General features: G+C 35.9%; 1 protein-coding gene across 2 annotated transcripts in view; it reads left to right on the forward strand.

Moving 5' to 3' along the window:
• The window catches only part of LOC121094010 (adhesion G protein-coupled receptor A3-like), a 277,788-nt gene that overhangs the window by 209,569 nt on the left and 42,158 nt on the right, over positions 1-26,061 (forward strand). For both annotated transcript variants that reach the window (XM_040607076.1, XM_040607077.1), the window contains 4 exons: positions 14,392-14,599; positions 15,531-15,739; positions 24,799-24,926; positions 25,859-25,982. In XM_040607076.1, coding sequence (XP_040463010.1) covers positions 14,392-14,599; positions 15,531-15,739; positions 24,799-24,926; positions 25,859-25,982 — 669 coding nt within the window. The remainder of the gene's footprint in view (positions 1-14,391; positions 14,600-15,530; positions 15,740-24,798; positions 24,927-25,858; positions 25,983-26,061) is intronic.

The raw sequence follows: 26,061 nt of genomic DNA on the forward strand, positions 1-26,061 counted from the left end.
TTAGTCCTTCAGCTGGCATGAGACTCAATTTTTTTCTGTATTGATTTCTCTCCCTTTCCCTCCTTGAGCACATTTCTTTCAGATCCTTGCTCCTAAATAATTAATTCATACAGTCAGGTACTCATATCAGCATCTGGTAGTAGCAGTAGTAAGAGTCCAGAAATGCATGTACAGGATTCAGCAAAGTCCTCCCATCCCATTTAATGCAGAAAGTAAAACCTGGGAGTCCAGAAAAAAAAAAAAAAAGATAGTAAAATGGTGAACATACTAAGTTTTTTTGTTAGAAAATGAACATGGCTACTGCTTAAAATAAAGGCATATAAATTTAATAGAAGACTGGAAGTGATTCAGCAAGAATGATAACACACTTGGAAAAAAAAAATCAGTCAAATTTGGCAGTGGAAGCCCTTGAGAAAGTCTGAATTATACACACTGATGATGTGTCTGACTGATAAAATGAAGCCCTTTAGAATAAAGGCCTTTAGTACAAATTTGTGAACACATTAAATATACTGATGCCAGAAGAATTGACCTTTACTGAAAAAGATTAGAAAATCAGTAGAGCAAGAGGGGAAGACCAAAAATATTCAAACTGTTGCAAATGCTTACATATAACAATGTAAAACAATTCATTTTCTACTGATTAAATTGCAGATTTGGTGCTTATATAACAAATTTACAAGATTTTAAAAGTGAACACTTCATGGCATATAGATTGCTGTTTTTAATGAACATGTTGCTGTTGCTTTTTCAGTATACAGGCCCTGCAGTACTAATGCTTGAAAACTTGCATTAATTCAAAAGGCATAAGCAGAATGAAAAGGCTATGCTTTCCTATCTGCTCCTGTAGTACACTGCAAACTGAAAGCAGCTTTGTATTTGAAAGAATTTAGTTTATTGTTATTCTCTTTTGTTTGATTTAAGAAATGGGGAGAGAAGACAGATGTAAATTCTTAGTTCTCAGACTTCATTTATTACTATAAAAGTTTCATGCCATCTAACTTTAACTAGCTTAGCACCTGAGTATTTTCTATTTCTATTATATTAGACATTTATTATATTATATTAGGGATCTTCATTCTCACTGAGGGGTTGCTTCTCCTGAGGTTAGTTCAGACCTCAGCTGGGTTCATACACTATATAAGATGTCTCAAGTGACCTTCTTTGGCATCTCAACTCAAAGGGGCTCGCTTGAGTGAGAGCAATACAGTGCATACTGCCCCAGAAATATAAAACCATCCTCATCGAATATAAACTATGAATTTTCATGCAGTGATGACTGATGACAAGAACTGATAATGAATGTTAGTATTTTAAAATCGTAATCAGGAGAACATCTTTGCTGTTTTGTAGCAGCTGAGCTACAAAACTTGATTTGACTACAGGATTAAGACTTTAATTCAGTCAGCTTTTTAGAAATGTAATGCCTGACATTGACTACGTCAAGTGACTATTTTTGCAGTGATAAAGAAAAATCTGCATGCATGCCTAGGTAGTTTCTTAACATCTGTGAAACAGTAAGGAATAAGAATTAGGTTTCTTCCAACCTTCTTCAACTAACAGGACTGTATAAAGTAGTCACTAGACTGGTGGAGAAGTAGTCTGATGGAAGGTTCACTCAGACCTCACTTCCATTATGGTTATTGTTGGATTTTACCGTGGATAATGCTAGCAAATATTTTTCACATTCAGATAACTCTGTGACAAATCCATTAGAAAAAGTTAGTAGAATGAATCAAGATAGGTCCTCCCTAAGCACTTGCTAGAACAGATGCATACTGGACTAAGGAGTCTGTCCAGATAAACTAGTAATCTATGATGATGACAATGAGAGTGCATGTGATTCAGCTGAAGGTAAAAAGTGTTCTGTTTGGCTCTGAATGCTTTCTGGCTGAACCAAGGGACTGACACAACAGATTTTCACATGAACTGTATATACAATGTACTTATGTACACATCCCACAGTATTTTATTTTCAAAGCTTCCTTATGACTCTAGGTTAGATTGTTGGTGAAAACATATCTGCAAATATATTACTTGCAAGGAGAACAACTTAGTTTCTTTAAAAATGGGATAGGGGAATATACCATTCCTCATACAATATCCGTTTTCTATATATCACCCAAAGATAGAACAGCTTGGAAAAGGGTACTATTCTTAACAAACTGACAACTTGCTTTCCAGGTGGACTCAATTCCTCCATTCCTTTTCTGTCCAACTGTCAAGAGAGTAAGACAGAAACAAAGGCTTACATCACCACTGTGGCACAAATTTGGACACTCTAGTGCTGATAATTAGCTCTTATAAATGTAGCCTTGGATAAATCTCTTGACTTTGATATCTATGGTGTCTTATTTCACATACAAACATATGTACCAAATCTGTGTTCAGTTTTGCTCTAACTAAGGTACTCATCATGGCATTTGGCCAGAACTGAACTCTAAAGATTAAATTCTGACTTTTATAATTTTGTTGTCATATTGAGCTCAGTATCTTGTCTTTGTGTCCATACTGGGTGCATCAGAATCCTGACAATGTGTGCACGACTTACAGAGCAGGATATGGGACTTTGCATGGGAGCCTTGGGAAGCAGCAGCTACTAACACCTACAGGCCCTAGCCGTAGTGGAGTGTCTGTCTTCTTCATACTCAGAATTGCAGTTATAAGAATTTTCTTTAAAAGTCACTTGCCATCATTGGTATATCCACTTTATCACCATGTAACTCAAGGGTCTGGAGACCTTGGGTACTTTCATCCAAATGTGAATACACTTCTGTGATTCAGAACCTCTCTCTTGCTGGCGTGACTATACTCACTTCACTCACTTTTCTTTATACTTCTTACGATATGTGATTTCTGACTGTACTGTAGAAGCTAATAAATCAACTGATTTTCTGAAATTCAGGAAGCAGATTATTGTTTTGGGAAATTGGAGACTAAAATATATCAGTTTTTCAGAATGGAGAACTGGGTCTGGGAACAGAAATACACTCCTCTTGAGGAGCCGTATTTTCTTGACTGTTGTGAGGATAGTGAAGTTGTATCTTGTAATAGAGTGAAGGAAGGTGTGACTGTGCATACGTGAACTAAAGAAAAGGCAATCTTGCCACTTTGCTTTTTCAAATACTTAAATGTCTGTATATAGTGAAGCAAAGGATGTAGTGACTTCACATCTGCTTCTAGAAATGTGTGCCTTGCCCAAGTCATGGTTTGCAAGAGTAACACTGGGTCTGAATTGTTTAATGGCTATAGGCAATAGGGATCATTCCTGAGAATAATATCCAAATTATTAAAAATCTGAAGAATATTGCATCATTTCATGGTGTGGAACTTTTAAATTCACTTCTTAAAAGACGAAAATTACTAAAATTATTTTCAGCAGTCTCAGCTTTCCTCCACTGTCGGACAGGGGCCATGTTTCAATAGTCATCAAGCAGCAATGCCACCACTTCATTGCAGTCATCTTCATGAAAAGGCAACTCCAGAAAGACACTCAATTCTTGGACTTCTGTATATTATATGCAATTTACAAACCCACTTTTTCTCAGGAAAATTATATCAAAATACTTCATTAAAAATTTCTGGATTAATCTTTGTCACTACATTCCTGCTTATGTTACTAAATGAACTTCATATTTATCTAGCTTAACTAAGTGTAAATACCACATCAGTGAAATTAGAAATCCTATCATCTAATATGATTAAATAGTTGCAAGATTCAGACATTTTGAATTACTGTATTACCTAATGGTTGCATCACTGTGTACTCATACTCAATAAATGAATATACACAAATTATCTAAGACTTTAGAAAAATCATAAGATCTGTAATGGTATGTACTGCACTCTGTTAAAATGCATATCAGTTTTGTTTAGCACAGAGTAATTTTTCTTATGTGTATAAGCCACATTGTATCCCTTCTTCTTCTAAACAAGTTGTGTTTCTCCAGCTTTAGGAAGATCTTTATTAGCACTTTATGTTTGAGTAGTGGGAAATATTCTCTTTGATCCCATTCCTAATAGTTTCTTATATATGATAATTACTAAGCTATGGACCAGGCAGAAAGTGAGGCTGTTATGAGGCCTGTATTAACACAATTCCCCTAGTCAAAAAAAAAAAAAAATTAAAAGTAGTTATGGCAAAAAACCCTCCTGTAGGCCAGTATGTAGAATTCATATGGTCCTTTCTTCTAAACTGGTAATACTTATGTGTAATTGAATTCAGTGGTCAATGAGCTGTAAAAGGTATTTGGTTAGTTAGGTATTCTGTATAATTATGATGCCTATCCTAAGATCCATGGTGATAGCTTTGTAATTTTATATCTGAGTGTTCCACGTAGACAGCTAGTAAGATTATTTACTGTGAGTTTACGTTTTAAAATTCTGACAATTTAGCATATGTCCATCCATCCTTTGAGTGCATCTGCAGCAATTAAAACCACATCTTATCTATGTAATGATAAAATTGATTGTTTATCATCTTTCCAGAAAGATCTCACATATTTAATGCCTGAAGGTGAACTGAGCTTCTAAATAAAGAGGAAAAATACACGTTCATCCCAGGCTGCTCAGAGGAAAATGTAGTATTTCTAGAAGCTAATGCATCCCTGAAGGGGCCAGTGAACCAAACTCCTAATAGGGTGAGTCTTCCTGTAGAGCGCACTGCCAGAAGCCATCCTTTTTAAAAATGCAGCTGCAGTGGATCTCTAGATTCAGAGGAAAACAACGGAAAGTTACAGTGAAAATTTTGGGGTGTGTCCAAAATCCTTTAAGACTTCAAGGATATCACCCCCAAAACCCCCTTGAAACTCCAGTTGAAAAGTCATAAGCCACCCTCAAAAACTCTTACATTCCCAGGAAGACCAATTTTATGCATTCTGGAGGATAACCTTCTGCATTATGGCAAGTCTATTGTGGAGTCGTCTTGACTTGCAATAAGGACCCCTGAACTGAAGCAGTCGTGTAGCACCATCTGGAAAATCTAAAAAGAACCTTAAAAAGTTAATCTAAATTAAATTTTAAAACTAATAATTAATATCATAACAAAATTATGTTTCTTATATAAAACTCAATTGATATAATGTTGATCTCATTACTGATTTCTGTTGTACTTTACAGTGTTTTTTCTGTTGTCAACACCTGGGCAAAAGATACTGCAAAAGGTTAAAACTAAGGTAAAACTTGGAAATTTTAAAATGACATTGCTGATACAGAATTTTGGAATACACAAAAAGTATATTAACAAATTATCAGCAGTAAATAACATACAGCTGTGGTTCTTAATCCTTCTTCTTACATTGTATCTAGTGGAGCAATAGTTTAAGGCTGGCTGTAGATTCATTTTGTTTTCTGAGGCTTTTGCAGAATCATCTGTTTCACCTGATACTCCAGTTGCTTCAAAGGCTTTCTTTGAAGTCACCGCGATATCAGTTAAGTATTATGGGCCTACCTATAGGTGCAGCCCAAGTGCATGGGAGATTGCTAGCCAATCCAACAGCGTAAAGAAAGGGTTTTGTCTTTTATTCAGAGCCACAAGGTTACCTGCTAGTGCTACTACTGCAGCTACCACAAATGAAGGATATCTTCATTTTATATTCTATTTCAGGTAGAGTAAATCTGGGATTCTTGTTGAGAAATGGTAGTGTTGTAATTAGGGTAGTTCCATTTTTATGTGATTCTATATTAGAAATGTTCAGCTGAGTGTCAGTAGTTAATGGTTGTCTGTGATGGATGTTGCCGTCTTGACCATCCCGCAGTATAGGAGACTGAGCTCATGTAACTTAAGTGCTAAAGATTTCTTCAGTTTTAAGGACAAATAATAGGAAGATAAGTAATAGAAATATGCCTATGTCTTCGTTTTTTACTGTTCTGTGTGAGATCTGTGTTTAATTTTTCTATTTTTAGACATTCATTTTAAGATTTTTAAAAATAAGTTTCTACATTAAATAAGTGGTTCAGTTTTCAAGTTTCCTGTCTGCAGCAGTTACGTGTGTGCAGAATTTTGTCGTTTCTCAAGAAAATGGTAATATAATTTCCATGCTCAATGCTCTTTTATTGCAGATGTGAATTCCTTGAATCTACCACGACTGTATAGTTTTTTTAACTTTTTTTCTTCTTAGTGGGTCTTTTATGAGCTCTATTAACTGTGTAGTGGGGATGTAAGTAGAAGTAGGAAGTTTAGGAATTCCTTTATTCATGGAATTCATGCATTCTCAAAAGGAATTTTAGACACCTTGTAAAACAGAGAAATAAATCAAAACTTTTCTAACTGCATTGTGTAATTCTATCATCAAGTTTTCAAATACTCTCTCTCAAGTTGGTAAATTTTCGGGGTGTCCATAATCTTTGAAAACTATCCTGTCCTGTCTGTTATAAAGGCTAAGAAGCATTTTCATACTTTTAAGTCTGCATTTTTGCTCTTCACCAATGTCCTGTTTGTCCTTGTGCTCATGCTGGCTATTTGCTCACGACTCTTGTTCCTCCCTAGTTGCTATTCCTCTGGTATTTTTAAAGACAGCAGGCACAGCCTCTTCTTTCATTTTGCTCGGCTAACAAAGCTTTTACTCTGCACCTGTGAAACAAATTATTCATTCTAATGGTGACCTTATTAACCATCCTTTACACCCATTCTATTCTGGACTGATTTTTCCTGAGCCCAGTTTGTCAAAATCATGTAGTATGTTTCTGATTAGGCCTTTAAAATCAGAGTATTTCCATGGAAATGTGTCATTTTGTATGTTCTGGACTGTATGTGTCTTGATTGTTGTTAAATCATAGTGACTCTGAGTCATCCTGTGATCAGCCACTGCTTTCAAGTCCTTTTCCTTGTCTGTCGCTTTCCAAAGCTTATAATAGAAATTCTCATTATAAATCTGTAAAACATATGATTTTGAATGTTGTCTTAGGTGACATTCCTCTCTGTTTCAATGTCATCAGATAAAAATTGGAAGTCTCTAACTGATTTTCATAGAAACTTTGGATATATTTGCTCCAGCCTGTCTTCCCTTGTTAATGTACATAACTGTATTATCAATTTTAGCTTGTTCTGTATTCACCTGACATTATTTCTTACCAATTCTCAATGTCTCAGCTCAGCTAACAGTTTTCTATGTAGCATCCAGTATTTTTCTGAAGACGAAAGAAATTGGTTGAATTCTATTGCCTTGTCTAGGAAAACAGTTATCAAGGAGCACTGTGATGTGGGTCAGGTATTATTTACCTTTGGTAAATCTACCCTGTTTCCCTTTGTATTATTTTTTTCTTTGTTTTTTTTCCTTCTTTCTCTTTTTCCCTCACAATATCAGATTAACAAGTCAGTTGTTGTTTGTAGAACTCCATACATTTTCCTTTTCTTAGGAAAAAAATATTACATTTTCTGACAGTATTTTCATAAATGCATTAATAATTAATTCCCAAATGCTGACCTATGGTTGGAGCAATAATGCATGAATGCATAAGCAACTTCAGTGCATCACACTGGAATGTAGAAACAGTGACATGGAAGAGGTCCATATATAAGTGTCTAAAGGACATCATGTTTTCACACAATTTACCAGTCAGCTCTTTCCAGCTTAAAAGCAGCCTGTCTTTGGACACAGAAGCAGACTAATATGGCAGCAGCAGCTGTGAGCAATGTTGTGAACTGTGCAATAAAATTGATATCTACATGCCAAACCTGGTTCTTTCACCCTAACTGCAGATCATTTTACAGAGCAGTCATCATTGCTTTATAACCAGCTTGGTAGATTCCTAAAAAAAAAAATAATCCAACTATCCTTTGATTTCATGTGTCAGTTCTTTCAAAGATTTGTATGACAATATTCAGCTCTTACTGAATTTTGCTTTGACATTTGTGGTAATATTTATATTCTTGTTCTCATTATTGATCCTAACGTCTCCATATAAACATCAACACTTTCACTGAGGTTAAATAAAAAATGTTATTACCTGATTCTTTCTATATGGCAGCTCTACTTTTTCCCTTGTCCTTTTTTTAATATAGATCTGAAGAATTTAACCACTGTAGGTAAACAGGTTTTGGCAATTATTATTGTATCCCTCCATTTCTTGAAACACTTTTTTTCACTGATCAGTGGGGGGTGGGTGGGGGTGGGGGGCAGGTGTGTCCCCTTTTCATAGACTTTCTGATTATAGTCATTGTCCTTTTTGATCTGCTTATCCATTCTTGATCTTGTAAGTCCCATTAACTTTTATCAATTAATTTCCCGAGTTTGCCAAGTTTTCAACTTTGAAATACAAAGCCTTAATGCAGAGACTACTTTTATTTTTTACTTTTATTAGAAAAGGGTTACTAACGATCAGGTTTTCCAAAATTATTTTATATTACCAACTTTCTAATATTTCCATGTTATGTTATTTGCTAAATCTAACATTTCTATAGCATGACTCCGGAAAACTTTTACTATTCACTAGTGAGAACTTTAAACACATATTAAGATGGTTTTTTACCTTCTCATACAATTTGCCTGTACTTCTTGTTGATGCTACATTTTCATTGTGCATTAAACCAGCATTTATACCTAGATAGAACAAAGATATCTTGGACTCTGAACTTAGGTTTCCAGATACTGTGATGGATGTGGTCTGCAGCAGTACTACATACTGATTTTATCACATAATAATACTAACATGCTTAGCAATTTCATCTCAATAGCCGGCTGATTTTATATTGCATTTTTGGAGGTACCTCTTTACTTCTCTCTGGGAATTCACATTTTGCTTTCACTTGGTAGTCATCTCTGAGTCTTTCCAGACTTGTGTTTAACAGCAGTCTAAAAAGGGTAGTTAAATTGTGATGAACCAGGAGCAAGGTTATGTAGGTAATTTAACATGGCTGTGGATCTCCTACTTTCCTTGCTTGGTATCTTCTCATTAAAAACAAAACAAAACAAAACAATCCTCTCTCTTTTAGGACCTGTCAGTTGTTTGTCATTGAGTATATGTCTTGTATAACTATATTTCTTCAAACTGGCATTGTTTCCATTCTTTTTACAGAACCTTTATTTAGCATTTTCCCAGACAGTCTAAATTTTTTGGGTTGTTTCTACTTTTCATACCAGAAAAAGAGATCAGTAACTTATGTGCAGTCTACATAAAGCCTCACAGCACTGGGCCAAATGCCTGTCCTTATCTTATATATCATGTGCTGAGATAATTCCAAAGGAGTGTTATTTAAGTATCTACCAGGAGAGACAGCTGAAAAAACAATTTTGCACCTTTTTGTTATGTTAGCCACCAAACTTTTAACATAAACTCGAAACTGAAATCTTCAGTTGCTTCTAAGGAGCTGCTGTCTCGTTTGAGGGACTAAATAAAATCTATTGTATATGTATAAATAATTGATTTGCTTAATTTTATTAGGATGACCACACTATGAACTCAGTACATATTTAGTAATATAGGCTTTTATGTGTAGAGCTTAGTTTCTACTTTTTATTTCCTGCTACTGTAACTTTATATAGCTTGTGCCTGTTTTGGCAATACACTTGTATCTTAAATAATACAATCTATGGCATCTTGCATCTGAATCTATAAAACACCTCATCAGATTCTTTAAAAGTCTGGAAGCAGTGGAGCTGCTTTTCCAGTTCTTTGCCAGGCGTTCAGGTGATTTCATTTACCTTTTTTTTTTTTTTTTTCCGTTCCCTCCAGTTTTCTTTTGACTTGTTACAGTGCTGTTTTTTGAGTTAAGGAAATTGCCAACTGGAAAAATACACCTTATGACCCTTCTGAGGACTCAAAATTGGATGAGTCCTATGAAATGTATTTTAATCTCGAACAGAAATACTGTGCTTGAACTCAAAATGAATCTAGTATCAAAGCATATGCAAGGAAGAGCTACTGAAAATAATTTGATTTATGTCATTCCACAGTGGTTACCAAGTATCTTTCTTGGTAATGATTGTCTGATAATGGGTATTATCTCTCAATATTATGATAAATTTTAGACAAGTAGAACAAGATAATTGAGAAGCAATGTTGAAAATGGTAGCAGGTTTCTTAAAAGAATCATGAAAGTAGAGGGACCAACATATCACAAAGGCACCTAAGGCAAGAGGCTGTCTTTCCTAAACACTTAAAAACTCCTTGTAAATGCTAGCATTGATTATAAGGAATGGGCTGCTGACCAGAATAAAATTGCCTGGGGAAAAGACTTCACTTCAAATCTTTCATTTTTCCCTTAAAACATTTTTAATAAGGGTGACACATGCATGAGCTGCAAAAATGTCAAGAGTCCATAGCTCTCAATATCCTGAGGACCATTTCCTCTTTAGAATGATATTTTCCATTCAAATATAAAACTTTCAGCATCCAGTTGGATTTATTTGTGCTTTTTGTTCCTCAGATATTTTGAAAAATTCCACACACAAAAAAATAGCTCTGAAATGGAAACAAAACATGAAACTTCAAAAGTACTTACAAAACTGTACTTTCTAAATCATGATTCAGAGTGTTTAAAAAATATTTCATTTGGCTTTTGGGAAAGTGTCCCAGGTTCCAAGAAGTCTTAGGAGCCAGGAGTCTTAGAAGCCCTCCCGGAAAATCCTCAAAGCTGGTTTAGAGCTGATAAGCCCTCTGTCCCTGGCTGCAAGGTCATACAGCAGATTTTTGAATATCTGAGCATATAACATTGACGATAACTGCGAGGTTTTGAAATTTGCATTATTTCTATCATATTTATGTGCAAATGGGTGGATATCTGTGGATAGCTTTCATTTTAAAACACTGGCATTTTCCAGCAAAAAAAATATTCCTTAGAAAAATGTACAGTATGTTCAGGATTTCCTTTTTCTAATCAATGCCAGTACAATCCAGTTAGTAAGACTAGAAGTGAAATGGAGTCATGGAGGGATTATTGACATTCTGTTTTGAAAACGCTCACAGAATGTCTAAATCCTGACTAATAAATTGCTGACACAGGATTTAAGCTTTTCCAGGGAAAATACGAGATGCCGGTGCTGACCTGTGTCATTGCAAAGCTACAGCTCCTATGCAGGACACTCGGTGGTGGTTCTGTCTCTAGTGCTCTTTCTCCCCTCTTAGAGGTGGAGCAGCTTCCTGAGATGCTGCCACTAGCATGCTCAGAAATGTCAGTTCTTATGAGATGTGATGATACGGTGTCGAAATAAATTTGTTAAAAGTTAGATTTATGTGGATTTTGAAACATCTGAAGCACAGTCATTCACTCAAAATTTGATGTTACTGTCATTGGCTTTAGTAATAGTCTGTTTCCATATTATGTTCATCTGTGAACTCCAGCGCACCTTACAGAGCAAAATAAATATCATCATTTTTATTTCACCAAGTGAGAGCGAAACTGAGGCAAGAGTGGGGAAACTTACTCACCACCACAACTAAGATTAGCAGAATCCCAGACTAAGCCTCCAGTCAGGCTCCATCCATCCTCTGCCACAATAACAGGGATCACCGGAGTGCTCAGATCATCCCTCTCCTGTGAATAATGAGTAATGCTATTGAAAAGAAGATTCTCATGTATCTTAGATGTAAAAATTGTTTCGAAATATTTATTCATATTTTTAAACAGCATTGTGAATGTGTGGGCACTCTCAATGTGTGCATTTTTCATTAATAACCTAGTACAGGAGCTTGTTGGCAAGCATATTGTTGTAGTAGACAGTTTGATGTTTAATTTTGAGGGATTTCTATGTAAAGTAAATATTTGATGTTCAAATCTTATATGTGCATTTGTCCAGTCAAGGAACAGCCCTGTCCCTTTGTCCTTCCCTCCACTAGACTGCCTGCACTCAAAAGACATTGTTTGAAATAACAGTTACATAGGGTAGTATTCACAATGAAATTGTATCCCAGCAAGTGACTGTAGACATTATTTAATGAAGAGTATTAAGTAGTTATCGTTATGGGTATTCATATTCTTGGTACATTTTGAGGAGACAAATAGAGAAAAAGAGTCTCCTGAAGGAGATATGTCTTTTTGTCATTTTCTGTAAATGTGTCTTTTTGTCGCGTGAGTAAGTTGTTGTTGCACATGTGAGATTTACTCATTCAGCCCAAGGAGTGCAAGCAGCTCACACTAAAACCATTTGTAGGCTGTGTACAGTGTTTCTTCACGGTGTTTGGCTTTGCCCTTGTGAGGTGAAGCTGTAGTCTGTGGGTAAGACCTGGGGCACCAAGATCGGGCTCCCTTCTTTCATGGTACGTGGTGAAGGGTGTCTGTGTGGGCAGAGACAGGCCGCAGTGAGGAGGGGAGTGGTGGGCACCACCTTGGTCTTTCCCCAGCCGTGTGACCTGTCATCAGACCTGCGTGCCAGCTCATGTGTCAGACGTGGGCAGCATCTCTGCACCTCCTCAGTCTCACAGCCAAGCTCTGCCTACGCTATTACTTTTCCCCACTGGTATCAGTAAGTCCCAGTGGAGAAGAAATTAGAGAACCACAATGAATTAGACAATTTCCCCTCTTAGCAAAAGTGCTATAAACCTGTTGTTTTCTCTGGCTTGTGTAGACTGCTTTTGTGAAGTCATAGCACACTGTGGCTTATCCAAGTGCCTTTAGCTGCTGGTTTCATTATCATAAGCTTATTCAGATGCTTCTAGCTTTCTCTTTTTTGTGTCTAATAAGTAATTAGTATGTAATTTCACATGTCATTGTTGTCACTTTTTCCAACACAGAATAATAATAAAAATCCAGTATAAATATAAAGTTAATTACACTGTAACTTCTCTTACACTTCTGTATATTTCCAGGTAAGTCCTCAACAGTGATCTGGGGCTTGACAAATGATGCTTGTAAAAATTTCTGTGCGTACTTGCTGATAACAGTTGTATGGCCAAAATGGTATCATCAGAGGTTCAGTATATACAGATACTTTGGGATATCATAGAGTAAAATACGTCTTTTTTTCAGAAGCATGAGATAAAGCCAATTATGACAGCTTTAGTGAATTAGGCAGTGCAAACAATCTAAGGACAAGTTCTAGATGTTTAGCTCAGTTAATTCCAATTAAAGCCTTCATAGTAATTTTAAAATCTAATGCAGAAAGATCCTGTTGCTATTTGCTCTCATTTTCCTGAGTATTTTTAATAAATGGCATCAGATAGATTGAATACTTATTTTAAAAAAATAATTTTTGTGATTTTATTGTTAAAATTACAAAACCTTTCCAAAATATACATGGTAATAAAGAGAAAATTGTACAGAAGCCTTTCTCTGTTTATTTAAGCATCCTAATGACATCACAAACTACTCATGCTTTTTTCCCATAGTGATCGTGAGGTCACTAGATGCTTCTCATACTCATTTTAGTTCGCTGATCTCTGTTGTACCTTTATCTCTCACGTGTATTTCTCCTAGCACATGGACACATATTAATGTCATGTTTGTTTACATGATTGTGGAGATTATTGTTTTACTTCTCAAAGCAGTAGCACACATGTGCTATGAGTAAACTGTGTGATAATCTATGTAAATTACGTGCACAGAAGCTATACTTTGCCCTTGGGGAAAATGCAAATTAGAACATTTTGTAGTTTGTTTGTTTTTAAATACATACACTTTTCACTTCAAGGCTCAGGACAGACTCCCTCTTTATTTTCCCATTGCTCATCATTTGTTTTTTCTTGTAAATATCTCAGGCTTTAATGGCTAGTTTGCTACTTTGGCAGGAAAAAAATGCTTGATGTGTGAAGTCCTCAGAACATAATGTTTGGTGTATTTTACAGCTCTGCTGTAAGGGAATTATCTGCTTGTAAAAGGGTGTATAACACACTCACAACTCAAAGCCATTATAGTGATCTGACAGTGTTCATTCATTTTCTCCTAGTGCTGTCTTGTTTTCTTCTTTTACATTAGTGGTTGTAATATTTTTTAATCCTGCATTACTAAAACACAGTGGTAACTAATTTTCCATATATGATACAAGAAAAACATTTTCATAAAATGAATTGTTTACTGCACTTGCAATTGTCTGCTGATGTAATTTTTTGCATTAATAAAATTATTTTTATATTCTTTAAGTACCTTTTAGAGAAATGTTTTAATGTAAGTTGTCTGATTCTGTTTTAAGTGAAGGAGAAAACCTGGTAGAGGTTGTCTCTTTAAATCAGATCTGCAGTGTTGATGGACCCTCTAGCAGGCACGGTAAGAACCATTCTCACCTCTGCAGCAGGGAGCTTGACCATATAGACTCTTACATTCAATCAAAACGTTTTCCTTTTTAATATGCACTGTACCAATCCTATTCCCATGGTTACAGCTCATGCTTCTTTGGTTGCTTCCAGCGTGTTGGAAAAGGAAGGCAGCATACATTTCTTGTACAGGAGTTTAAAACATTGTGAAAGCAACCCTGTTGTGATTTGCATTTTAAATGTTTCTTTTTTTTTCTCATTGTACAGAATGCTGTAGCCGTAGCTTCAGTTCATTTGCCACAGTCTGTCTTCTCTCAGTCTTCAGCCTGGCAATCTGTTGATAACTCCACTTGCAAGCTACAGTTTATTGTCTTTCGGAATGGAAAACTCTTTCCTAGCACAGGAAACTCATCAAATCTTGCAGATGATGGGAAACGTAGGACGGTTGCCACACCAGTTGTTTTTGCTAAAATAGGTAAGGAGTTGTTATGAATTGTTTCCTTTAATCTAAAAGCTACAGTATACTTGGTTATGTAGAGAACAGAGGAGTAGAGTATACAGCGTGCTGAGAGGCTGGAAACAGTCTTGTTCTTTAGTACAAATGTTTGCAATTGTTCCTGTCTGCATGGTTTTATTCAAATCATCCTGCAAATAAAGAAATGCACTTGCCGTGTGACTAGAATGCAAATTCTAGACTACTGTTTTTTGACAGCGTTGTTATAATGCTTGTTTCTTAAAGCATAGTGCTATAGGAAAGAACCTTGATTTACTCCTTATAATGAAAATTGCAACGTTAACGTACTAGACACTGATGAAAATAAGGCTTTTGGAGTGGGAGTAGTGCCCTGTTGCATGTATCAATAGTCACCAGTATACTTTCTGATGTGATAGACGTAAAACAGGTGTTAAAGGCTTTTGTCTAAATGTGATAAATTGTATGTGCTAGTGAGTCATTATTTTGATTAATTATTCACTCAGGCAATTTTACTAATTTTATTTTATATGGAATATTCATATATTTTATTTCTATTAACATTTTTTAAATGTTTAAATGTGACTTTCAAAGTGCAGAATTGTCTCAGCTATTAATCATACCCTGAGACGTTTCTGCAGTTACATAGGCAATAGTGTAACACAGGTCATAACTGAAGAATCCGAAACAAAAAAAATCTGCTTTGTGAAGGATGATTAGATCATTTGGACACATTATGGGACTGAAACGTTCAGATTTATTTATACAGTTGCAAACTTTTTTCTGAATGTGAGCACTGCCTTTGATTTTGACCATTAAGGGTACATCTATTGCTTTTTTCCCCATAGTTTAGTGCACTTGATGTCTTTACACGGCATTCATCAATAAAAGGTTCACCACTCCATCTCTCTGATTCGGTTTGTTGCTTTTGCAGATGGGTGCAGTTTTGGAAACCTCACCAGCCCTCTTACTGTAGGGCTGAGGCACTTTGCACGGGGTATAGACCCCATTGCAGCCTTCTGGGATTTTGACCTTCTAGATGGACATGGAGGCTGGTGGGGAGAAGGGTGCCACATAATTAGTTCTGCAGGCAACATTACCACCATTCAGAGTACACACTTCAGTAACTTTGCAGTGCTAATGGTAAGTATATGACTTGGCAAATACACCTGTATTTCTCCCTCTCTCTTTTGCTATGCATGTATGTTCTTTTTTGTGTGCATCTGTATCATTCTTACTTGTCAGTAACTGACCTTCTGTTTTCTATAACGTTTAGTATAAGACAGTCTTAGAGAAAGTAAGTTATTTAACTGCTAGTAAGTGAATAAACCTGGTGGTCAGTTTTAATAACCAGAGACAGGCCTAATCAGAAATGACATTAAATTCAGGCTTACAAATGAAAGTTCCATCAAGGAATGATTAGGATGTAATGGTTATAAATTATAGGACAGGGTTTAAAAATGTATACTCCTGTGTGCTTTTACATCAGCACATCTCAGAGGCTGGTCTGCTTTTGTTCCTGCCCTGCACTGTGTTGATCATACTAATTAGTTGCAGGCATACCGCAATGTTGAATCATTTAATAAATCAAGAGGAATAACATCTTCTTCTCTTTTAAGTAAGGACAATGCTGTGCTTGTTGATTCTGGAGGGGTTTCAGTTTGTGAAGATAGCCTTCTTATGAAATTGCTGTTCATGAAGAAAAATAATTCTGTGCAGTGCTAACACATCAGCCTGCTTTGGTCTGTTCTCCGTCTCACTTACAGTTCCTATTGCAGTTATTTAACTATCCTGCTTAAAAGAAAGTTACCTTCATGAAAGCAAAAATATTATGCATGTAATAAGGACCTGTTATTAGTCAGGGAATAAAGGAAAGCAAACAATAAATGAGAGATTTCTAACACATATAGGTGAGAAAATGTTTGCACCATTAAAAATATGTGGTTTAAACCAGTTGTAAAAAGATTGGCCAGATGTGTATTATTAATACCAGATTGATCCTGCATTCTGGTGCATGATGGTACTGTAGATACTGCTTGTGTACGTTACATAAATGTTTATAGTTGAGTAAATAACGTATTGTGTGTATGTGTAAGGGACAGCAAACATAGGCGACAGGAATTGCGAGGACGTGTGCAGAGAATACCAATCTGCTGCTGTCAGATGGAACCCAGATGGCAGCCAATCATAGCACAAGGCTGTGGCACCCACAAGTTAAATGCAGATATTATCGTCCACTTGATAAGAACTGATTTCCCTCAGAGTTACTTGAACATTTTTTCACCCATTCCAGAATTGTTCAGAATTTAAGAGCTGTTCCTAAGATTTGGCGACATCAAATATATCTGATTTTCTACAGCTTCTGTGAGTTCCCTTTTTTCCCCCCAGCCACTTCTTTCCCTGAATGTGAAACATAATTTTACTTTGAGGATGTTTTCCTAAATTCATTAAAGGAAGCACCTGTTGACTTTGCAGGTGCCACACCCAAAATGGCTTCCTCCTCCTTCAGCTGCTTGGGTTCAGCCTGTAAAGTTACCAAATGTTAATTAATTGCTTGCAAACACCCAATTCCGTGGTTTCATTTTGTTTGTAAAAGCTGTATATTGAAACAAGGGCTACAATTAATTTTTGGTTTGTGAGTGGACTACATGTTTATCTTTGATAAGATGTAGCAGATTGTTTTTTCTACAACTGTAAAGGCAACCGAGGCACCTTTTACTGCAGCTTTTGCATCTGGTATGTAATTCTGTTTTCGGTCTTGTGTTTGTTTTGTCATGGTAATTCAACTTTGCTTTTTTTCCTGTGTGCACTTTCCATTTTTATCTGTGCAAGACAAGAAGATAGAATCTCAGACTCACCCTTGCTTTGCAATTGATCTGGTAGCAAACAACGTGATATGTTCCTTGGCTTTTGTTTCGCAGTTAACTTTTAAGAAAAAAAGATGCCTGACCTTAAGTAATTTTTATGCATAGATACATATACATGCTAAGCTATTAATTTATAATATGAACTATATAAAGTCCCTATGTGTATCTTTGTAATTCACACCTCAGTGCCTAATATATTTTAAAACACTAACAAACTGTCAGCGAATTCAGAATAGCTAGCATATGGTATGTAGCCAGTGCAATTGGCTACAATATCATGATACATATTATTAATCTATAATTCTCTAATCTATTAAACCATAAAGATTCATAGTTGATTATTACGTTTTGGGATAATAGGAGAAAACTGAAGTAGCATCTGTAAACTGAAGAGCAGCAATAAAGCTTTACATCACCACCAGAATAATGTATACCCTGCTATGGAACAAGATGAAATAGAAGCCAAATGTCATTTTATAGCTAGTACAGCGTATATTCTGATTTGTCATCTTTTAAATAGCAAGACAAAGTTTGCGGAACTGCTTTGATGAAAGTTGTTTCTGCCTGTTCACCGTAAAAGGGTTAAAATAAAGCTTTCGTAGAGTCCTTTTTTAGAAAGGCAGCAATCAAGGACTTATCAGCTATGATTGATAATTAATAAGCATGAGCATACTTCAAGTGAGAGGATTCATGTAGAGCCATTTGATTTCTCTCTGTGACAGTTGTTCAAGTGATGTCAATGAGAGAGAGAGAGAGTACAGTTTGGAGGTTGAGTTGGGAAGGAGATACAAGCTCCTTCCCTTGCAGGCTGTCAAGCCTTTACTCTGCTCTGGCTTGGGCCAGTGGATGGAAGTAAAATAGTAGTGTCAGATGTAATACAACATGATCTTATTCTTACCAACTTTTTAATGTTATGTCTTAGGGGTGGGTGAGAGTAAAATACTGTGAACTAAACTCCTGAGGTGTATTCCTGCATTTCTCTTCATATACTGTTGTGTGTTTAGACCAGTCCCCTATTTTGTCTTTTCTATTGTCTGTAGGAGGAAGAGAGACAGTCACACTCTGTTCTTTCAGACATAGCCAAAGCCCTCTAGAGTCTTCAACTATGAACCTCTGCAATATGATTTTCTGGTTTAGAGTAAAATTATGAACTTACATATTCTGAAACTTTGGTATATCTAATTATAAGTATTTGTTCTATAAATACTATGTATTTGTGCTCTTTTGTGAACTGGGCTGTATATCAATATTTTAATTTTTCAGGACAATGTCTGTGTATGTTATGATGAATCTAGTGCCCTGTAGCCATAGTATACCTGAGTGAAAACTCTTCAGGGGACAACAGAAATATCCAACAGCAACAATGAATTTCAAAGTTTGCTAAATATGTTTTAGCATAACTTGTCCTTTGTTCTTCTTTTAATTTTTCTTAGAACAAAATGGCAATTCAATAGAGATTGATATTACTGTTATTGTATAGAAGATTTCCTTTTCCCTCTCAGATTGCTTCATCAATAATAATTTCCTCAAATCTGCCAAATAAAATAGTAAAATTCTTAAATCTAAGTATGCTACTTCTCCATTAACATAAAATGGATTAATAAATATTTTTAGCATTTTTAATCGTAATCTGGAAGATAGGTCAAACAAACACAAAATCGTAACTCCTTTCCTGTTTTATCACAATATGTCATTAACAGCTGGGGGTTTATTGGATTTTATTATTATTATTTTGTGAGTGTAAGGAATCATTATTTGCAAAAGTAGCATACATTCAGTGGATGGCTATTTGAGATACTTAGGGCTGATGAGACTGAGCTGACAAAAACGGAACAAATTTGAAACTATTCTGGAAGCAAACCTTGGAAAACTGTGTGAATGAGAACTTGAAGAGAGCCAAGATACTAGGAACAGATCATGCTAAGAGTTGCAGGATTTTTCTCCTGTAGTTTTACAAGCATTCCTTGAATCTTTTTAAGTCTTTCCAAATTGGTAGGATCACAGTACCACAAAAGCTGTTTTCAGTATTTTCAGTGTGACTGGAGACAATTTCAGAATTTCTTAGGCCTATTCAAGTAGTTCAGTTCTAAAAACAGTCTTCTAAACTTCCACGTTACAGGTCTTCTCCAAATTAAACAGCCTGCCTAAGCTTTTATGAGAAATTAATTCATGAGTCGGGGAAGAATTACAGAGATGTCATTTAGAAGGTTGACATAATTACAGTATTTGACATTTTCCCCATAGAGAACACAGGGTTTTCTTGTAACAGGCTGTGGAAACGTGGTTCAGTACTTTGAAAAATCAGACTGCTTATAATGACAAGTTTAAGAATGAACTTTTCAATTTTTTGATGTGTTTAAACACCTACTTTTACACCTACAGAATAGACCTTAGCAGAGTTTAAGCACCAGAGACTATGAAAGTGATCCAGAAAGTTTACCTGCTATCTGTGAAATTAACCTTTGGTGTAGTGGGAACTGCAAAATTTCCTTGAAGTAGACTCCTCTGCATGTGTGTTGATGCTTCCCAGTGTGAAGAGCTAGACTTCTAAGCCCTGCTGTCATTCAGAGGCCTGGGCAAGGAAGCACATACTCTTCACCTAAGTCCTCAGCTGGCATATGCTGCTCACCTAACAGAGAATGCTTAGCCCATGTGAACAGTGTTGAGTCCAGCTTCCCAGAAAAGGTTGCTTTTTTCAGAATACTCCTGAATGTGCCAGTGTTTTGCATAAAGCTTTGGAATTGGAGTACTCATAAGAGCAAGATCTGGCTCTTACTCCTTTCTCCTTGGATTACATCTACTTTTTATTATATTACACTTAATAACATGTATTATTTGCTTTATAAAATGCATAAACTGGCTTGTTACTGGGGACAAAAATCTAGGCTTGTCTCCTTCAAAACACACTAACTTTATAACAAATCAAGCCTCTGGCTCAAGCTCGCTCTTTCTGTTTGCTTGTGCTTTCTACTGGCTTAACGGATCTTGCATTCTCTGTGGTGCATCTTCAACCAGAGGATAGAGTGATCCAGACTATAAAGGAGCTCAGTAAAATGGGCCCAGTCTTAGGAGGCAGGAGATGTAAGTTAAAGACCTAGAATCCAGGTCTTTAGCCATCTCATTGTCTTGGTAGCTTCTGCTGGGCTCCTTCCAATTCATCAATGTCTTTCTTGCGCTGAAGTGCCCCAGACTGAACACACTAGTTGGGATTTGGTCTCACAAGTGGTGAATGGAAGGGAGTAATCACTTCCCTCAGCCTGCTGCCTGCACTCTTGCCAATATGGCCCAATATGTGTTTCACCTTAGGTGCCACAAGGGCTCACCACTGCCTTGCTTTCAATTTACTGTTCTCTGGGACCCTCTGGTCCTTTCCTGCAAAGCTTTTTTCCAGTCAGCTGTCCCCTAGCCTGTACTGCTGTCAGGGTTACTCTGTCCCAAAGACAGGAAACTTTTTATTTCTCTTCACTGAACTATACAAGGTTCCTGTAAGCCCATTCCTGCAGGCTGTTGAGATCCTGCCAAATAGCAGTCCCCTCCAGCACATCAACTGAGTGTGCGTTGCAGTGTTTTCAGCTCTCCGTAGAGACCCAACTCTATGGATAATTTCCATATTCTGGCTCCTAAACGTTGTAATATTTGGCACCTAATTTTTTAGTTTGTTTTGTTTAAGTAGGAGGAGTCTAAATACAAATAGGAATCTAATTCTTACATACTTGATTGTTCAAATGCACTTGTGTTTCTAAATCTCTGTGGTGCTTGGATGTTACTTCCTTGGGGAAAACAATTTCAACTGTCCTACTTTGAACACAGAAACCTGTTTGACTATACTTTCTAACGTCATGCTATTACAATCAATATATTAAAAATAAATATTTAATTTGTCAATTTAAGTATATAGATTACAAAAATTTACAACACAAACTAGATTGTTTTTAGCAGCTGGGATTTTGTGAAAGTACCAGATATTTAGTATTAGTTCACTGTATCTTTCCTTCAGCTTTCTCAACGTCTGCTATTAGATGTCTCGGGGCTGCCTTGGGTATGTAATTTGTCTATACCTCTTTATACTTTCATATTGAGTATTAACTGACCAGTATAGATGTGTCTGTTTCCATTGACTTTTTTGAATGAAATCTCAAGTAAAGCTGAAACAGTCCCATTTGTACTCTGACGTTCTTTTAAATCTGACTGTTGGATGAAATAGCTGATAGAAAGTCTTTTCTGTCACTAATTTCCATCACTAGTTTCTATTGTGCCTTATTTACTATGGTGGCATTTTACAGCTGAAAGAAGCTGGTTTCACTCCTTCTTACACGGGTGAATGAATGACGGATTGTCATTAGACAACATCTTACTGGCCTTGTAGTTGTGGATGTAATGGTCAAAGTCTTGTGTATATTCATTTTCCTGTAGATAATCCCTGCCATTTTTCCAATATCATCATTGTTTGAATCCCCTCTAGGAAACAAAATCAAACCCACCTTTGTAAAAAGTAACATACAATTACGGTGCTTTGCATACAGCATTAAATAAAAGTAACTTTTTTTTCCTGCATGATGTATTCCCCAGAGGATTACTCAGGGGAGGCTGGCAGATCAATAAGGTTATATTATCATCATAAAGCAGACCAGATATATTTATTATATCTATAATGAAATCAGTTTTCAATATACAAAACTCTTAAAAAGGCTATTCTACATTGGCAGTAATGCATTGTGATACTCAAAAGTTTTACCACTTATTTACTGTAGAAGATTAGGAAAGAGGTAATTGTAAAAAATGAATATTTTAAAATTGAATTAGTTTTAAGATGCTGATTGTTCTTTATTCTTCTGCAGGCAAAATGGCTGTATCCCTGTAGGACATATGGCATTAGCTTTTATACTGATGTTCAGACAGTGATTGGTTGATCCTTGCATTTACACTGTTAAAAGCTAGTTCTTTAGCACACTGAAAGATGCTACCTGAAGTAAAACTGCTTTCATTTTTTTTTTTCTACATAAGTGTGTAGCTTCACTGTGTTTCCTTTTTCACAATTTTGATAACTTTTCAGAGTATATTTTCAGAAAGATCCAAGATATTTATTTCTTTAAATAACCACACTGTTACTAGTATATTAGTTACAGTAACAGTATTCTTAATGCACAGAAATGAAGCAAGTGTGTATGTAAAATTATGACAAAGTGTACTTTTGGCATACCAAAATATGATTATATCAGTAAGAGCTAGATAGAAGTAAATGTTTTATCATTTTCAGCAGAGTACTACTCTAGTAATATGAGCCAAAATTGTACTGAACATTTCTGCTAAATACTAGTGTACCTCAAGAAATTTATTCTGTAAAAGAATTAATGAGGAGATGATGCAAATAAAAACATGGGAGAAAAGATGGTCAAAAAAAGGGTGTTTGTGTGAAGGTTCAGTGGCAGTTCTGAGCAAATAGACTTTTAAAGAATTATTTGAAATTCCTGAATTCAATGTCCTGAATGTATATTCATGCACACTAAAAAAAAAATTTCAAAAAAAATCAGAAGACCTCAAGAATATAGGTCTGTCATATTAAAAAGCTACCACATCAAAAGACAGAGTTCTTTTCCTCTTCTGTTTCACTTGTGGTTGAGGGAAGAGTAGCAAGAGATGTTAGGAGACAGCATAAGAGTACCTCTGCGACAAGGGACTCCACCTCTGACTTTGAGTCTTGGTGAACTGGGCAGGGCCAAGAGAGGACTCTGTGGGACAAGCTGGTGACTGAGAAGATGTAAATGAGGTACACTTGCAAGCTGGGAATGTATTTGAAGTGAAATGGGATGTGACGACATATATTTGCCATGTTGGTCAACCATTATTTGTTCATTTTGATAGTTTTTTCATTTATGTTGTAAGCTTCTCTATTTTAGACCTGTCATTAATATGCATCTGGAGGAAATGGTGAAATCAATCTTAGGAACTTTAAAGCTAGTATGAAGAAAAATAATGACTACTAGGGCATTTGTTACTTGTAAGGACCTTTCTAAAAGGTAAACGGAACAGTACCTTTCCCCCAGTTTAATAATTGCATATACTCATGAACATTAGCTGCTTGTACATGGGCAAGTTCATATCCATAAATAATGGTGCTGGAAATCAGCTCTCTGCATGCAAATGTGATTAAAAAAATGTATTACCATTACAGTCCCAGTCTCCAAAGGGGAGATTTCACCTCAGGAAAGTAATATTGAATGTCTTCCAGGGGAACCTAAAATTGATAAATAAGAAAAAAGTCTTTTAAATGTGTGCCAGCATTTTCAGTGTTAGCTTGCTGGATTGTCATATTCAGTGCTTTTGAAGATCTTAGCTTTTTCTGTGCTGGGGTGTATGTTCATTTTGTGTGTGCAGTTAGTGCCACTGCACATGGAAACTGGCATGTAAACGGCACTTTCTTTGCATTCAGGTGGTCATTTACGCATCTAACTTGTTTGCAGAATTCTAGTGCCACAGACGGATGTGGCTTAATGTATTACTGTGAACCTCGAATGTTTGGATTAATTCAGGTAGTCTGAAGACATACTCTTTGCTGTAATGGGCTCCTTCTGCTTTCCATCCATCACACCTGCAGATTTAGCTTTCCTATTATTTCTTACTTAATTTAGAATGGGAAATTTGATATGGTTAGTTTTACAAAGATATTAATAGTTTTTCATTATGTTTTTCATGAAAAATTGTGTCAGCAGGCACTAGCAGGTCCAAAAGGAATGTGAGGATCTTTACTCTGCTGTTAATATAGCTGTCAAGCGGTTTTTGAATTGATTCAGATAGTAGAGTATTTGCAACCGAGTGTGAAGGTCACTGGGTCAAAGGAAGTGTATCAGCTGGGAATTGTATTTGAATATAGGAGCAAGTCAGTTGATATTTTGTGTGTATTCTCATGGCTTTTGTTTCTTCGAGTGGTTCTTCTGCAGCCATGTATATGCCATTCAGAGACCTTTATGGTAATTTGATATTTTGTACTTAATATCCTAGTAAAATACACACATAAAGTTCATGTTATCAGAAGGAACAGATATTGCTAATGCCTGGAAAATGTAATATTCTGTGTATTTTTTCAGACCTTTTTTTTTCAATTAGGATATGTCTGCTTGTACAAAAAGGTTAATTTCTTTCTTGCAAAGTGTATGCAGATGAGAAAAGAGCAGTCTGATGTTATTGTAAATTCATGAACTATATCTACATAAAAAGTTCATCATCTTATTTTCCTGCTCTTGAAAGGGAACAGCTAGAAATGACAGGACATATTGAAATGAAGTCTCAGAGTTTCACACATGCCTAACAATGTTAAATCACTTTGTTTTCTCCTAGGATTTTAAGACAGTGCTGTCTTTCCCCCAGTACCCAGGGGAGTTTCTGCACCCTGTGGTATATGCATGTACAGCAGTTATGTTGTTGTGCCTCTTTGCTTCCATTATCACCTACATTGTCCATCACAGGTAAGATTTCCATTTTAAGCACTTGTGTTAAATGGTCAGAATTTTGCTGACAAACTTTATTTTTTGCAACGTCACTGAAAAGATTAATTAAAATTATCTGAATTACTGTTGGATACTAGTATCAGCAATGGGATTTACACCAGAGAAATATATAAAAAAACCCACCTTTCTAAAGCAATTCCCAAGCTGTATCTTTCCTGAGACTTATGTCTAAATAGTCCACACGCTGCTGCTAAGATTTTTAACTTCACAATTCAATATAAAACCAGGAGCACTATCAAATTGCTTTCTGGCACATTCCAGTTGAGCAGCACTTTGGACAGCTCCACTGGTGTATTGGCTCCTAAGACCAGGTTTGGTTGAAAGACTGGTAACTATCATTGGGGAAAAGAAACTTTCTTTGACTTCTAAATCTTCTTGGTTTTATAAAACTTGTCTTTTCCTTTATATGAAAGATTTATATAAATGCCATCTTAACTACATACTTCTGTTAAAGACCATTAGCAATTTAAAATGGTAGGAATGTATTGTACTGTAGAAGCTGCTAAATATTAATTAAGTGAACTTAATGCAATGACTTCTGATCTTCAGCTTCCATTTAATCCTTTAGAGATGTCTTGTTAAAGTTCTGCATATCTGAATCTATGCAATAAGCCTTTTGCTTTTATTACACTACTTTAAATGCTTGAGTTGATGGGGGAAACCTTAAGTCAGTAGACCCTTGTCAATAGACTACAATTTTTACCATTGATTGTACCTTTGTACCATTTATTTCAATGCTGTATGCATCAGACTCTGTCCTATAGGTAGATTGCTAAGTAGCTATTCAAGAATCAGAGAATTTAATTCTATCATACTAAGCATTTTTTCCAAATTGTAATTTTCATAATAAATATGTTGGGTTTTAATTTTAAAATGTGATTTTTCAACAGCACAATCCGAATAAGTAGGAAAGGATGGCACATGCTTCTCAACTTTTGTTTCCATACTGCTCTTACGTTTGCTGTTTTTGCTGGTGGAATCAATCGCATTAAATATCCAATTATATGTCAGGCTGTAAGTATCTGCCTTGGTAATTGTTACTAGTAGAATGAAAACCTGAAACTGTGTCTTTTATCATAATATTGATAGTTCT

Source organism: Falco naumanni, chromosome 9, assembly GCF_017639655.2.
Source record: "Falco naumanni isolate bFalNau1 chromosome 9, bFalNau1.pat, whole genome shotgun sequence".
Taxonomy (NCBI): Eukaryota; Metazoa; Chordata; class Aves; order Falconiformes; family Falconidae; genus Falco; species Falco naumanni.